The 17664-nt window shown below is 33.3% G+C and overlaps 1 protein-coding gene across 5 annotated transcripts in view; it reads right to left on the bottom strand.

The window, feature by feature from the left end:
- The window catches only part of DNAJC13 (DnaJ heat shock protein family (Hsp40) member C13), a 121479-nt gene that overhangs the window by 57893 nt on the left and 45922 nt on the right, over nt 1-17664 (bottom strand). For all 5 annotated transcript variants that reach the window (XR_010943518.1, XM_067737807.1, XM_067737806.1 and 2 more), the window contains 11 exons: nt 15559-15634; nt 15149-15244; nt 14238-14381; nt 10916-10998; nt 9351-9504; nt 6539-6642; nt 6294-6453; nt 4958-5020; nt 3754-3855; nt 2187-2291; nt 335-537 (listed from right to left, as the gene is read on the bottom strand). Coding sequence is in view for 4 of the 5 variants with exons in the window: in XM_067737807.1 (XP_067593908.1) it covers nt 335-537; nt 2187-2291; nt 3754-3855; nt 4958-5020; nt 6294-6453; nt 6539-6642; nt 9351-9504; nt 10916-10998; nt 14238-14381; nt 15149-15244; nt 15559-15634 (1290 nt within the window). In the remaining variant the exon portion in view is untranslated. The remainder of the gene's footprint in view (nt 1-334; nt 538-2186; nt 2292-3753; nt 3856-4957; nt 5021-6293; nt 6454-6538; nt 6643-9350; nt 9505-10915; nt 10999-14237; nt 14382-15148; nt 15245-15558; nt 15635-17664) is intronic.

Raw genomic sequence — 17664 nt, forward strand, 5'->3', positions numbered from 1 at the left:
TTTCAAAACTTTCATACCTGATTCAATGAATATGACAATTGTTACTGTTGCTAGAGAGCTGCTAGTAAGCCTCAATTTTGTAACATTATTTGAAGTTTCCCAGAGAAAGTTGCTTTTTAGCTTACTTTATCAATAAAATTTGCAAATTATTTTCTTATATCTTGCTTCAAAAAGCTCCAAAATCCAAAGCAGCATTCCCCCAAAGCCACAAATAGAAAACCTTTGCTCTAAGTCACTAGAACAATCCCATGCCTTAGCAAGCACCCATACAAATGGGGAGAACAAGATGTTTTAGAGTCCTTGTTAACCATGGAAATGTTCAATTACATTTTACCTGCTTGGAAAATATCCACACATTGTGATCAACATGTTCAATATAAGGGTAGCAAGGTCAGTTTCATTTAGTACAGCCTGTCCACTGGCTAACAGACACCACTTAAGCTGGGGTATTGCCTGAAGTGGTCGCCATCCATCCATGCCTTGAGCCCAGCACCTGGTTTTTGCATTTAACATTCCTTTGGTCCACAATTCTTGCATCTAAATGAATGGAAGGCATCATTATTACAAGCAGACCAAACAAAATGAAAAGGTTTGCTAATGTTTTCTATTTTACAGAAAATATAAACTGAACTATGAAATACACATACAAATTCACTATTAGAAAGCAAAAGACTTCTGTTGACAGGCCTTCAGGAACTCAAATTTGGCTGCTAATATCAGAAAATAACCATTTAGTTGGCCAAACTGCAGAGCATAAGGAACACTGGAAAGAATAAACACCATAGGCAGAGTATAAAGCAACCAAATTATATATAAGTGGAAGGCTGGTCTTCTATAAAACTATCTTTGACTAAATTCCGACTGAGCCTGGGAAGCCAAGAATTGGAAGCCAAGTTGGCAGGACCAAACATCACCAGATGTTAATTAAGATGGAAATTGCCCTTGGAGTGTATAGGCAATTTTCAATGAATTTAAGACTGTATATTAAAACTTACCTGTTCATACCATAAAGAAGCATTATAGCTTAACATAATTATTATACAAAAGTCATTAAAAACCTGAGTGCTACTTCCATAACTTTTATTTTTAATTTTTAAAATTATTTTTAATTGAAGTATAGTTGTTTATAATGTGTTAATTTCTGCTATACTGCAAAGTGATTCAGTTATATATATATACTTTTTATATTCTTTTCCATTATGGTTTATCCCAGAACATTGAATATAGTTTCCTGTGCTATACAGTAGGACCTTGTTTATCCATTCTACATAAACTAGTTTGCATCTGATAATGCCAAACTCCCACTCCAACCCTCCCCTCATTCCCCCTCCCCCTTGGCAATTACAAGTCTGTTTTCTACGCCTGTGAATCTGTTTCTGTTTCATAAATAAGTTCATTTATATCATATTTTAGATTCCACATATAAGTGATATCATATGGTATCTTTCTCTTTCTGACTTACTTCACTTAGTATGAACTTCACTTAGTATGACAATCTCTAGTTGCATCCATGTTGCTGCAAATGGCATTATTTTGTTCTTTTTTATGGCTGAGTAATATTCCATTGTATATATGTACCACATCTACTTTATCCATTCAACTGTCGGTGGACATTTAGGTTGTTTCCATGTCTTGGCTATTGTGAATAGTGCTGCTATAAACATAGGGGTGCACATATCTATTTGAATTATAGTTTTGTCCAGATATATGCCCAGGAGTGGGATTGCTGGATCATATGGCAACTCTGTTTTTAGGTTTTTGAGGAACCTCCACACTGTTTTCCACAGTGGCTGTACCAGCTTACATTCCCACCAACAGTGCAGGAGTGTTCCCTTTTCTCCACACCCTCTCTAGCAAATGTTATTTGTAGACTTTTTAATGATGGCCGTTCTGACTGGTATGAAGTGGTATCTCATTGCAGTTTTGATTTGTATTTCTCTAATAATTAGCAGTGTCATAACAATAGCTTTTAAACAGTAAGATTTGAAGACATGATTTTGTGTGTATGTGTGTCTAGAAATACAAGTCATCTCATCCTTTATGTGGAAATAGAATGGCAGAGTCCTTGGAGCTGATGACAGTAAATCAAATCATAGATTTAAAATATTCCACATCTCTATATGTGCTATCAGGAGGATATAAAAAATGACTAAGACTTCCATGAAAAGTTTCTCCCAAACACATACCTCATGAAATCCATATGGGCCACTCCTTTCTTTGTCTGCATTGCCAAAGTACCATTCCTTTTCACTCTCTCTTTTCATATCTGGAGCAGCTTCAATTACATTGCTCTAAGTTTTAAAAATATTTAGTTATTTTTCAAGGCAGAAATCTAAGGGGGCAGATGTCATAAAAAGTTACACAGTACTAATTTCTTGAGTTTATATTTCTTTAGAAATCCATCTAAAATTTTAAGTGACCCAATCTTAAGAGTTAAGGATTAGATGCCTAAACTAATAGTCCAAAAATGCTACTTCCTTATTATGCATTTGAAGTAAACAGTTTCCTAAATTCACTTGGCAATCTAAGCTAAACTCAAAGGCATCTATATTCCAGATGGTCATTAATAAATTCTCAGGACACTAAAATTTTAGTAGCAAAGAATACTGCAAATAGCTATATAATCAAACATATACCATTACCCAAAACCACAATGCTCAAAAATACTAAAGTTCTTTTGAAAGAAAAAAACTCACTCCAACTAAAAGTTTAAATAAATGCCTGAGATCAAAGAGTTAAAATGCTAACAGGAAAGTTTTTAGTGGTTTTAAACACTTACTTTCAATTTACTACCCTCATGACAGATAATTCTTATAATTTCATATACCGATGTTTATAAGAATCTAGGATAGAATTTTTATGTACTTAGTATATTTTATTAAAACATGATTTTAAATACCCTCATTACCATCAGCTTTTAGTTAGATTCATATGGACAGCTATAGGAAAGTGGTTAAGAGCACAGACTTCCGAGTTCTAACTCTCGCTCTGTCCTTTATTAGGTGACCCTGGACAACAAACTTAGTCTCTCTGTTCCTCACTTTCCTCATCTGTAAAATGGGAGGGTTGTTGTGGGGTTTAAAGAGTTAATATATTATGTGGACCAGAACGGTACCTGGTACACTATAATACGATGCAAGCATTATGATTACTATTATTTGTACCTGATAATAGAAAATGCCATGTCCTAATATTCAGATAGCACTTTTGTACACAATTCTGCCAAAACATGACACATCTCCTCAAAGAAGGAGATTAAACAAAAATTTAACATTAACACCAATGAGCCAAGTATAGATCCCTTCTATAAGTTAGGTATCAGAAGAGGCCTTTAGGTAGAGACCTGCAGCTCTGTCCTCTTACTGGCTGGTTTCAATATGGCCTCCAGATTCCTCAAGGCAAAGTATACTCTCAGTGGATGTCAATGCTGAATGTTCTAGTTACATAACTGATGGATTCAGTTTAAATCCTAAAGGACATATTGCCTCAAAATAAGCCACATTAGAGATGCAGTTACTTTAAAAGACAAAAGAGACATCAGAAAAATAAAACTGGATCATCATTGTCCATTTTGGTTATTTCACTTTTTGTGTGTGTGACTTAATCTCCCAGGCATTAGTACTATTATAGTTATCAGAGAAGGAGATTCACGGCCAGACACCCTGACATATTTTCAGATTTGTATGATTCTTTTAATCCTAAATTTGTACTCAAAGAATGTTAAACTTATAAAATCTAGGTAAGCATACATACTTGCAGTGGTACTGTAGCTCGGTTTACATGGAGATGTGCAAGGGTAAGCAAGTCCACAAGGATTCTAATTCCATTTGAATCCATGAGGTCCTTAACATTTTTCTGAAAGACAGAAACATGTTTACATAATTTAAAATCTTTCTCTCCAATAGATACTACTACCTAAAAGGCTCTCAAAGAAGAGAATATTTGGAATCTCTTTGGAAAAACTGGCACATAACTGGTATTACTCAGTATTTTCAGGATTTTGTGTTCAAGGAAGCATAAATGTAGATAAAAATTAAAAAGGCAAAACTATACTACAGAGAGATCATATAAATAATTTTTACTTGGGCTTCCCTGGTGGTGCAGTGGTTAAGAATCTGCCTGCCAATGCAGGGGATACGGGTTCAAGCCCTGGTCTGGGAAGATCTCACATGCTGTGGAGCAACCAAGCCCATGCGCCACAACTACTGAGTCTGCGCTCTAGAGCCCGTGAGCCACAGCTACTGAGCCCACGTGCCACAACTACTGAAGCCCTCACGCCTATAGCCCATGCTCCCCAACAAGGGAAGCCACCACAATGAGAAGCCCACACACTGCAACGAAGAGTCGCCCCCGCTCGCCACAAACAGAGAAAGCCCATGCGCAGCAATGAAGACCCAATGCAGCCGAAAATTAATTAATTAATTAAATTAAAAAAGAATTTTTACTTAAATATATTCTGGGCAAAACAAAATAAAATAAAAATAAACAAATTAAAGCCTGGCGGGAATAACACCCAGGATAAACTCTCTGGTTCTACAATTATCCTGCATTTTTCCAATGTCTTTTTGTTAATAAATATTCTGTACTCAGAAATAGAATCCAGTACACTAAAAAACTTTTTAAAGTTCCAGTTTGTTTTTGTAAGCAAGATAAAAACTGGTAATTTCTTAGAAGTTTGTAAGAGATTATAATTCAAATTAAATTTTCCTAGGGCTTACTCATTTTATTTCATTTAAAAACATCTGCATTATTTACTAAAAGTGAGAATAAAATTAAGCAAGTCAGTGTTGGTTTCAAAAATGAATATTTGGCAAAAACTTTTCCCTTCAAGAGTTGAGAGCAAAAGGAGAAGATAAGAACCATGTCTTGATAATTAAGTCAAACTGTAATCATTTACTTTGTTACATACATGTGACTTAACTTGGAAATAATAGCATATTTATGCAAAATACTGTACCTTATTAAGGATCAATTTGTTAAGGAAGAGGATCAACCTATCTCGTTCAAGTTTATCTGTGCACTATTGAAATAAATGAGAATTTAGTCAGAAGTAAATAGAAACAGAAATTAAGACATTACCATCACTGGACAAAATCAACCAACAGCCAAAAAGAAATAAAGTCATCTTGTAAACAAAGAAAATCAGAGAAAACTGTCAATTATTGCAATTCCTCAATGTCTTACATTCTCTGCAATTTGATAAACCTTATTTAATTTCCCTAGAAAGGCAGATATTTTAAGTCACAAACAGATTAATACATAGCTTTAAGAATGCACATAAAAATTGAAGTAAATGAAAGAATTAGCCCAAATGATACTCCCAAGTTAAGTAAAAATTCTAAAGAATTGGTAAGTGATGTTTCACATAAATCACATCATCATGAACACAAGAAGGAAAAAATGTAACTGCCTAAAATACACATGTTATGCCACAAGTACTCAGTTCACTGGAGTAAGAGTGAATTAGAATTCAATAGAGAAATCTCGTGTAACAGCAAAAAATAAGGGTTTTCATCTGGTTATTTCCTGGGTGTGTTTTGTAAACTTATTCAGAACCAGTTTTCTAATCCACAAAGCATGACTGACAGTTAAGGCAATTATAGCAAGCACTGATGACCATTTTAAAAATTGGTGAAATGATTCTGTCAGTTCACTGAAATTTAAACTGTTAAATGTAAGAGGAATGTAAATACAAATGAAAGAGTAAAATGTATACAGGTAAGGAACACTCAAATTTGAGCTGCATAATGGATGAATTGATCTGTTTGTTCTTCTCCCACCTTGCTGAAATGTTAAATGACAAACTTTATTAAATTAAAAAAAAAACCAACCCCCCCACCAAAAAACTGTGCTAACTCAAGGTTCCCCTTCTTTATCGTTGTAGTCCTAAAAAGTTCTATTTTCACACTTTGAAGTTTAGTGTGCTAGCATCATTTAAGATTTTTCCAAAATGTCCACTGCAAAGGAACATTCAACTCTAAAAGTCACTATTTTCTTTTACACACCTGTCCAGCTCATCCATACTTAAATTAAAGATTGGCAAATAGGTCGCTAAAGATGTTCAAAAGCAGCAACTGAAAAAAATAAACCAACATGGACAAACGCTAACCCATTAGTCATTTTACTGTTCATCTAACTTTTATTTAAAGAAGTATAATGTAAATTACAGAAAAACTCATGTAGAAAGTTATGGCAGCAACGTGATCAAATAGAACTTAAATTTAGCTTTGAAAATTTAACATATACTCCAATGACACTATCAAGTAGCAGTTATTTTTTAATGATATCCTTACCCTCTCTAACATTCCAATGATATATCTTGTATCTGTAAAAGGTCCTATTTCTTCATGACATCTGCCATAAACAATAGCAAGGGCTTGTAAACATAAACACTTCATGTTTACTTTTGGGGTGAGCAGGAAACGATGATAAAGCTCATTGAAAAATTCATACCTAGATTAAAAAAAATGTTCACAATAGAATTAGCCATGAAACCAACAGTAAAAACAAACATAACAAGATATGAAGAGTAGCTTACGATCTCTTAATTGATCCACTGTCTTCACTCTCATCTTCCTCCAACAGTAATCTCAGGTAATAATCTCCTATTTTGATTTCCTCTGCCAAGCACTCATATTTAACCTTTATTAATAAAAGCAAATTACATTATTTTAGTTTACAATACTTTTATTGGCAATTTCCACATAATCACTTCTTAAATTCTTTCTGTTCAGAGTTTTTTTCTTTTCTTGATGAGACAGCCTTTAACAAAAAAGTTTGTCATTTCTTAAAATATCTGGTAATTCATTAGTTAAATGTCAAGAGTCAGAATTACACACTAATTTTATGAATGTAAAACTTGCTGATAAAAACTGTCACAAGACTATATGGTGTCCATGAAGACTTAAGGGAAGAAAACACTAAAAACACCATTAAAGGATAACGTGCTTCCTTCCCTTCTCAGCTGGCTACAATCAAGCAAGAAGTAAATGATCCCACACTACACACAGTTTGCCAAACTCACACAAGGCACTTCAGGTCTTCCCTGATCTCCCAACACATCAACTACGTTTTATGGTACATTTTTATACAGTATTCACTCTCTGTATGTACAATTACTCCAGGTTACACACTGGAAGTGATATGTGAGGGAGTAGCCCTTGATTGGGAACTGGGGTTTGTCTCAAGCAAAGATTTGCAAGCAGCTGTAAAAAGGAATTTCTTGACTAGATTATCAAAACTCTTTTTCCAAAGCCTAAAACAGCTGTTTACTAAAAATATAAACTATACAAAATCAAATATATATGTATATCCATTTCATTTTTTTCCTATAAATTCTGAGTTTTAATTTGTTCAACTCCATTTATTAAGAATATAAGGTATGTGCCATGTACTGTTCTAGTCATCAGGAATATAGCATTAAGCAAACGTAAAAAGTTCTATCCTTACAGACGTAGCAGATAAAAAAGTAAAATACTTATGGTAGTTGGATGACAGTAAGTGCTATGGAGTAAAATAAAGCGGGGAGCGGGGGAAGAGAGAGAGAGAGAAAGAGAGAGAGTGTAAGTGTGTGTGTATGAAGAGGGCTATATTTTTAAACAAGGTGGCCAGGTGTGTGTGTGTGTGTGTGTGAGAGAGAGAGAGAGAGAGAGAGAGAGAGAGAGAGAGGGAGGGAGGGAGGGAGGGAGGGAGAGAGAGAGAGGGAGGGAGGGAGGGAGGGAGGGAGGGAGGGAGGGAGAGAGAGAGAGAGGGGAGAGAGAGAGAGAGAGAGAGAGGGAGGGAGGGAGGGAGGGAGGGAGAGAGAGAGAGAGAGAGAGAAAGAGAGAGAAGAGGGCTATATTTTTAAACAGGGTGGCCAGGGAAGGCCCACTCAGATGACAACCTTCGGGAAAAGACCTGAAGAAAATGAGGCTCTCTGTAGAAAAGAGTATTTTAGGCAGAAGGAACATCAAGTAGAAAGACCTTGAATTAAGAACATGAATTTGGTGTTTTCAGGGAAGCCAGTGTGGCTACAGGCAATGGTGAGAATATTAGGAGATGAGATCAAAGAAACAATGGCTGGATTTTGGGGCTACAGATCTTGCCTTGTAAGTTATTTTAAAGACCCAGACTTTTCACTAAGTGAGTTGGGAAGCAATAAGAGCACCAGGGAGGGCTTGGAGCAGAGAAGGACAAGACCTACTTACATTATAACAAGATCACACTGCTACTATGTTGATAACAGATTACAGAAAGGCAATGGTGGAAGCAGGGAAACTGCTACAATCCCATAGAGAGAAGAGGGCTGGGTTCTGGGTAAATTTTGAAGGTGCACTGAATAGGACTTGCTGACGAACCGAATTTGGGGCATAAGAAAAAAAGATGATGTCAAAGGTTTTGACTAGAAAATAAGGAATAGCCATTATCTAAGATCAGAAAGACTGAAAGTGAAGTAGGTTTGAGGGAAGAACCAGAGCAGAGTTTTACAGCGAAGTTCTAGAAGCTTATTAGATATCCAATTTATAAGGTAAAAGTATGAAGTCTAGGAAAGAAAGTCTAAGCAGGAGATAAAAATCTTGAAGCCATCAGCAAATAAAAAACATTTAAACCATGAGAATGGATGAGATAACTGAGGCAATAAATATAAATGAAAAGAAGCCCAAGAACTGGTCCTTCAGGGCCAACCAGCATTTAACAGTTGGGGCAATAAGGAAAAATGAGCAAAGGAGGAGGAATGGACAGTGAAGGAGAAAATCCCAGAGAATACAGACTCCCAAAACCAAAGAAAAGAAAGTTTTCACAAAGAGGTGGGAATGAGCAAAAACAAATCATTAACATGTTTAAGAAATGCAGTTGGGTTAAACAGCAAAGCCGGCAGGGTCACAAACATGCTCAAATTTACACCTATAATAAAAATTTACACACACACACAAGATTATCTACACCAACATGTTTCTTGTTCTTACTTTGTCATTCTTCACATCAGTATTTTAATTAATCAGCAAAAAAATGGCCACATTCAGAATCAAATTACCACAAAAAGTCTATTAAACAAGCTAAAAGAAATAAGAACAGGCTATGTTTCAATAAAGAATTTAAAGGGGAAAAAAAGCAAGGAACAGATCTAGAATGCACAGGATCAAATTTATTGACTCCTACATGATTTTCACATACAAAGCTGAGGTACTAAACAAAATTAATTTTTCATTTGTCTCAGGCAAAGTGAAAGTTTTCTAATATTTCCTTCATAAAATTATGAGTGAAAGGTAAAGATATATGTCAAACAACTACAAATTAAAAAAAAAAGAAAAACTCCAAAACTAATACATGCTTCAAAAAAAAACTACTATATTACAAAAATTAAAATTTACCTCAAATTCATGGTGGTTCCAGGAGATCACATTAGCACTACCAAGCTCTCTATCAATATTAAATGCTCTCATTTCAGATTCAAGACTATCTCTCAATTCTTCTCGTGTTTTGAAATTCCAAATTAAGTTTGACCTGGCATGGTCCTGACCAAACCTAGATATACATGTAATCAGAAAATAGTGGGAAGCAATAAACAGTTTTAAAAATCTATAAATCTCCCCTACTACAACTTATAATAAGTAACAAAACAGTGGAATTAATTAACTTTAGCAAGCATAGAAAGAAAATAAAATCTACTGTGTGAAGTAAGTATAGTAAAAGGTTAATGGTAGAATTTTAGTCACAGGTATACAGGTGCTCATTGTAAAATTCTTTCACCTTTTCTGTATGTTTAGAAGTTTTCATTATAAAATGGGGGAAAAAATGAAGCCAAACTATAAGACAAATCTGTGTGGATTTTAAAACAAGGAACTGATATTTCAATTTTAATATTTATTGCTAATATAAATTCCAGTCAGAAAAGAATTATAAACAGATATCAAGCTACATATTGGGGATAAGAATTTCTGGATAATTGAGTATGAAATGTGTGGGATGAGCAACATTCTAGATTAGAACCTTAAAAACTACCCAAGAAAAAATACTGCTAAACTGTCAAGCTCTGATTGATATTTTCAAAATACCTTCCTTTTATTCATGAAATTATTTAACTATCATAATAAATTTGAATTCAAGTCTAAACTGGGGTGGGTGGGCTTTATACCCATTCACTTTCAAACTGCAATCCTTCTAAAAAGTCTGATGCCAGAATTCCAAGGGAATTCTAGGGAGGACAACACAACTGAGGGATTCCAGAGGAAGAAAACCAAGGCATATTCTGAAGGCTGTATTATATATATACTACACTTTTAAAGTACTGTGGGAAGTTCCCAAAGCACATATTTTCCCTTATTAACCAAGGTATAATCAATAGGTCAGCTTCCAGACTGAGTATTGTGAGTTATCTCAAAAAAGTTTTTGCAAACTCCCCAAAATGTTCCAAAGTCCTTCTATGTGTGTATGACTGTGTGTGTGGGGAGGGTGTTGAGGTGGAGGGTGCTGGGGAGGTGGTGGGAGCAGTAGATGGGGAGGAAGGGTTACCATATTAGAAAGGCTGGAAAAGTATATCAGGTCAGCTAACTTGGATACCCATTTCCCACAAGTCTCCTTATGGTTTCATCATCCAACTCTTTAAAGACTCTATTTCCAACAAGGCTGAAAGAAGTTATAATACAGTTATTTCTAAGCCATGATAAAGTGTTTTAAAGTAACCATCTCTAAGCCTTAATAAAATGCTAAAAGTACCTTTGGCTCGTCAGACTACCAACACTCTATAAAAGGTCTTAATTTTATGAAAGCATCACTAATCATACCAATCTTAACAGTTATAATTCTTGACCCTGAGAGCATAAAAATACCTGTAGCATAAAGCACTAGATTCAGGCAAAAACAAAAAAACAACTGTCCAAAAATTAAATCTGGCAATACCAAATTTAATTAATTGGAAGAGAGGCCTAAAGTTTACCTATAATAGAAGAGATCCCAGTTTGCCTCTATTTTTATTCTCTGTCTTCTCTTTCGAAGAACTACTGGCTTTTGATTTATATTCTGGAAAAGAAAAAAACTTCATAGTGCTCAATCTGGAGCTACCAAACAAGCTCAGTCAGAATATCATCACTTTGTAAGTGATGAGAAACATTTCCTTCATCAAATTTTGGCAGAGACAAAATTAATGAAACAAAATCTATAAAATATGAATACAGAATATTAGGTTATATCACAATATAATACTTTGCCAGCATATATTTCTATAGTGTAGCTGAAATATTTTCCGTGTAGCCTAAAGTTATTGTTTTAAATCCAAATTTTGTTAAAGTTTACAATGATGACTAATAAAATTTGTAACAGTCAAAAAGAGGTGACTTATTTTAAACATTTACATGCAGTTAATACAAAAATCATGGCAAAACAATAAACACAAAAGATTATAGGTTATTAAATTGCTACCAAAGCCAAGAGGAGCAAGTATAAATTGAAATAGCTAATGCACAAGAAATAAGTATCTACATTCAGACACATGTGAAGTGAGACTTTAATTTACTAGACAAAGAATATCAAAGACAACTCCACATGCAGGCAGTTTAATGCATTTCACACATGTAGCAGGGACTTAAACTCACCATATTGTTTCTGTCCTGAATTTAATTGTAAAAAAGGAAAAAAAAATTTAAATGAAATAAAAATAAGAGAGTGAGCCTACATCTGCTATGCTATCTCTATTATACAAATTCCACAAGGATGTCACCAGTATAAATCATCTTTAAGACAGAAAAAGGCCCACCTGCTTCTCTGAATTCTATGACTCAAATTTTAGGCAGTCATAAACCCATTTGAGAATTCAAAGAAAGCTATGGTCCTATTCCAGAGAAAGACACATACATAAGGTTTACAATGGAGGGGAAGATTTCAAAGATTTCTTGGAAGTCTATATATGGACTGGAGGTTAAGAATCTTTGCTCCGAGTAAAACGTGTAGATATTTCAGTCATGAAAATTCTAATCCTCAATGTGACAGAAGCGAAAAGTAGAAAGTAGTTGTAGATTAAAACATGAAAGTCTGTAACTTCATTAAGGAAGTGGCAAATCATATAAAATAAAGCAAGAAAACAGACTAGATATCACAGAAAGAAAAAAGGGAAAGTAAATTTTAAAAAGTAAATGCTGTTTGAAATGTAAAACATTGATTAATTAAGGAAATATTCCCTACAAATTTTAATTCTGTACACTATCATGAAAACTAATGTTAGGTGACTTGAACAAAGTATATAAATAGTTCATATTTTTAGTTTTAATGACAAACCCTTCCTTAAAACCTCTAATCAAGTACTACTTTCTTCAATTTCCTCTGCCTTCAAGACAAAAAGCTGGGAGTCTAGAGTTATGAAAATGTAAACACTATACAGAAAAAGGACAACCAGCTCTCCATAAACTAAGCTGACTGATTTAGAGACTTAGGTTAAAAGCTCTAACTGGCTAAACAAATCCATAAACTGAAAATAACATAAATTAAAAAAAGCAATTTTATACATTAGCCAAAGGTTATTATTAATCCAACAAAGAACATTAGCTACAAATGGAACTGACTCCCTAAACATTCTGATTATATAAGAAATGCAGTTCATTTTAAGACTAACAGTTAATTTAGACAATGGTTAATTTTCAGACTTTAGCTAAAGCACAGGTTCATTAATTAGATATTTTGGTGTTAATATTTCTACGAATAAAATAGTCACAAAGATTATTCACTGTTTCATAAAGAAATTAATGTTGAAAACAGTATCCTGGCAGAAATAATTGCTCAGCACTTTAGATAACACCTCATGTAAATGAAACCAACAGACCAATAAAACATTATTGATATTAAAAATACATTGTTTTCCCTCTGAATTTTTTATCTTTAAATAACAGATGCTATCCACATTTCTAGCTAAAATAGCTTTGTGTTCAAGTGTATGCTGGATAAATGTTATATATGAAATCTGATGCCAAAAACTTATTTTCAGTATAATTATACCCAACAGCTTGAAACAACTGTTATTTCAGAAATGGGTTTAACTTCCTGAAGCCAAAAGCTTGTAATTTTTAACAACTGTGAAAATCATTCATTTCGTATCTACAGACTTTCAATTTTCAAATGCTACAGCAATATTATCATGACAAGACATGCACTGTCTTTTATTATAGGTGCTTTTATTATTGACTTCCTTGTACATCAAAGCAACCCCAAAGGACAGAGAAGGGAGGTACTGTTAATTCTGATTTTATGAAAGAGGAAAGTGAAATTCTGAAAACCCATAACTTGCCATATGGGTTAGTAGTAAGTGACAGAACCAGGCTCAGATGTAGGTTAACCAATTCAAAGTTCAGTATTCTCTTTACTATCCTAGACCTCTGAAAGCCTGTTTAATGATTCTTTATAGTGCATATGTCACTCATACAAATTAGCATTAATTCATTATGCTCAACTTCTAAAGAACTCAATTTTGGTATCAATTTCAGATAGATACACAAGACAATAATATTTCTGTTCTGTTGCACCTGATGCCTTATGTTTAGATATTCTGGAAATTCAAAAGAAACATGTTTGTTTCAGAAAGTTACTTATATTACTTTCCTTGAATAAGAAAATAGCCACCATAAATAAAGAGATGGTTAAAGGGAAAGAATATAAGTGTGGTCAACAAAAACTGAGATCAAGTCAACTTTTACATGAAACCTTAAATCATTCTTAACCACTGCACATTCCATCCTAGATAGAAGGATGAATATTACTGGAATTAGGTTCTGCAGCACATACCACATGCTGAAAAATGAGACTAAAACTGTTTCAGATCTGATTTTGATTTGAGGAGCAATAATACTGAAATTTAAGTACATATAGTAAATTTAATTTTAACAATGTGAATCTTATTTTCAAAATACTTGTCTAGCTAGCTCTCAATAAAAAAGCTAAACAAGAAGGGCAACTTTATTTGTCTAGCTACAAAACAAAGTTCAGAGAAGGAAGGAAAAAGATACATATGAATTTAAAAGTCTGGAAACTGGAAGTTATGGGAAGAAACTTATGTAAGAAAGAGTGGAATTTTATATTAACTAACTAAAATCCTAACCACTGACTCATAAAACTATGAATTAAGAAAAATTTATATAAAAATATTATCAGAATTAAGTGACATTTCTTCAGGTGTTCGGTCAAAAGTATCTGTACCATTTTTGTGAACAGCAACAATTGAAGTAATCTAGGATATATGGAAGTGCTAGAAATTCGGAAGAAGACTTTATTTTTACCTCTTTTTGTGCAATGCCCATTCTATCCCTCCAATGCATTAACACAAGATCCACTTTTTCTTTGGCAAATTTTTCAACTTCTTTAGCAGCTTTACCAGCTAGTCTTTGCCACTCTGGAACTTTATTAAATTTTCCATACTGATCCTATAAAATAACGTTGAATTCCATTACAGTCCTATAATTTCAAATTTATTTTAAAAATCTAATTAAAGCCAAGTTGCACTATTTTACATGATTAAATGAATACTGAAAAAAAATAGTGAAAGAACAAAGTGAAAATTTCTACAACAAATTATACATTTTGTCCAAGAAATCTTAAACTTTTCTACCTAGTTTTCAAGATGAATCCTTTTAGAGGGATGGCAAGATATAAGTGGGAGATGGGTGCAGACAGAAGTGGGGTGAAGACAGGAAAAGAACACATATAAGACATTATTATAATAGCATATCTTGAAAGATGTTAAGTAATTTTCTCAAAGATAGCCCAACATTAATAATTAAGATAGCTCTGTAAAGAAAAAAAGCCCTACATAAATTATTTTTTTCAGGAACGTTTATCACCAACATTATCACCTTCACCAACATTTATCAATTACATATTATGTGCAAAATATCACCTTATACATTTAAAATTAAAAAAAAAATCCATTCGTGAATGTACCAATATGCTGAGTTAGAGAAAAAAAATACAAGATTATTATTATTCATAAAATTAGATTGTGGTGATAACTGCATAAATGTAATGATTATAGAATTGGACACTAAAAACAGGTTAAAATTTGGGGGATGTAAATTTTACCTCAATAAAGCTGTTAATAATAATAATTTTAAAAGAATACTACTATTTAACATGTGTTTCAGAAAAAAGTACTCTTTCATCCCGAAAAGATACTCAGGACAAGCATATTTACCATTGCTATTTTCACATTATCTCTAACATGCATCCGATCAGCATCCTTCTCAGGAACTGGATCTGAGCTGTCCAAGTAAGCTAGCAAGCCTGGTGGCTAAACAACAATCAAAAACAAGATAAAAAAAAAATTAAAAAAAAATAAAAAAAAAAAAACAAGATATAAAGTCCATTTTCAAAACAACTGCACACACACACACAAAAAACCTAGCCTTCAAAACCCAAATAAATTAATACTATGATTTAGCTATTAAGCATAGCATTTATTATATGACAACTCCTTTGATAAATATCTTTTAGATTAAAAACAAACAGATAATCTAAAAAAACCCTTAACAGTATAGACAACTTATCAATGAAATTTTATTGGGCAAGAATATATACATTTCTCCAGTTATTCAACTGACTTACCAAAATGCGTTTCAACAAGTTTGTTGCAGTTACATTATCAGCTGTCCAGAGTCCCACTAAATGTCTACTCAGCTGTCTGAAAAAAGCAGACGTTGAGAAAGGTTTGCTTCTTTATCTCAGGTAGAACAAAAAGGAATTTTTAAGAACAAAATATAAGAAATAAGACTACAGTAAAACAAAAAAAAAGAACAAAAAAACATTCTATCACTCTGTAATAACCTATATGGGAAAAGAATCTAAAAAAGAGTGGATATATGTATAACTGATTCACTTTGCTGTTCACCTGAATCTAACACAACACTGTAAATCAACTATACTCCAATAAAAAGTTTTAAAAATCATTCTGATGTTAAATACTAAAAATTAATATTTTAATTTGGAGAGATGTATGAGATAGTTAATTCAAATACTACTAACGTTTTAGTATTTTCTCCAAACTAAAATGCTTCCTTGATGAACTCACTAATTTTCAATGGACCTGAACATGAAGAAGTAGGTTCTTACCACTTTTAAAGATAGGGAAACAATTAGACTTGATAATGTAATTAAGTTTGTATAACAAATCCTGCTATAGTGACCAGAGCATTCTGGAATTCTTTGGAATTCTGAACATGAGCAAAAGTCAACTATGTTCTAATATATACTTTTTGACAAGGTCAGAGAGAGAAAATATTTTCAGTTTTGGAGTCTGAACAAAGACTTAAAGCACTTTTGAGCTAAAAGCACATTTCGGTTCAAAGTGAAAATCTAAGATTCACGTTGAAGCTGTAACTTAGCCATTTATTAATCTTAATCCCCACGATGATATCTGCTACACAGACTGGAAGCTCCTCACAAACAGGGTATATATTTTATTCACCACAGACCATTCTGTGCTTTGATAAGGATTCAACTGCCATTTGCAATAAGAATGAGCATGAAATCTGTGAGGGGAATAACCAAATAACCATCTACAGGCTTACGTATTTATATGTTATATTCCCAGAAGAAAAAAGTTCAATAGGAAAACCCAAATTGTGCTTTGTTCTGACACACAAACACACACACACACACACACAAAACTACTAAAACTGTTCACTCTTATGCCTATTTGGAAGCTAACATATTGAAGTAATGACACTTGTAATTTCCTTCACTGGCATTTGGTAGGTATCATACCAATGATTCCTAAAAAGGTTTTAATTAGGGATAAGAGATAACATTTTATAGCAGCAATTTGTAAAAGATAAAGCAATGCAAATGAAAAGTAGTATTTCTATAATTTGACAGCTTTTCAATATTGTGATTGATCACAGTAGGGAACGCAATTGATTATAATAAAAAGGAACACAAGAAGCAAAGGGCTAACATGAAGGGGTTTAATAGAATTAGACATCAAATAGTTTCTAGTGTAACGAAAGATGGTGCTTAGCATTGCTAATAAGGCAGTAGGCCAAGGAAATAACCTTCCTTTTATATTTTTTATCCTCACAAGCAACACAGAAGACTACTTTTGTGACTAACATTTACAAGTAAGGGATGCAGATAGCTTCTTATAATAGTATAAACAGCAGAAAACTATTGGCAGGGCAGCATACTACAACATCCAATAACCGAACACAGGTGATAAAAAAATGCAATTTATATTTCCATAACAAAGTAAGCCCTAAGTCAGCAATTTGTTATTTCAAAAGGTCAAAAAGAACATGATTAAAACATTTATTATATATATTTTTTTAACTAATATGAGTCATGAGTAATAATACGGTATGCTAAGGATATAGGAAAGGATCACATGTCAGAAATTATAAAGAAAATTAAAAGGGCTGGAATTCATATAGCCTGGAGTAAACAGATTTATGTGTTTCCTCATATTTGAAGGATTATCATTTAAAAAAAAAGACTTGCCAAAGGGAAAACTGTTTAACTACAAGAGATTTAGGATAGGCTTAGATTAGGCTGGTTAGATATTAAAGTTTTCTTTATTCTTAGAGTACCTAACTGACCAAAATTATCTGAAAATTGTCTAGGTGGGTCATCTACATGCAAGATGGTCAGGAAGAAATAAAAGGAGAAAAACCCTGGGGACATGTGGCTCTAGTTCCATAAGCTACTAGGCACTCTTTT

Source organism: Pseudorca crassidens, chromosome 5 (assembly GCF_039906515.1).
Source record: "Pseudorca crassidens isolate mPseCra1 chromosome 5, mPseCra1.hap1, whole genome shotgun sequence".
Lineage (NCBI taxonomy): Eukaryota > Metazoa > Chordata > Mammalia > Artiodactyla > Delphinidae > Pseudorca > Pseudorca crassidens.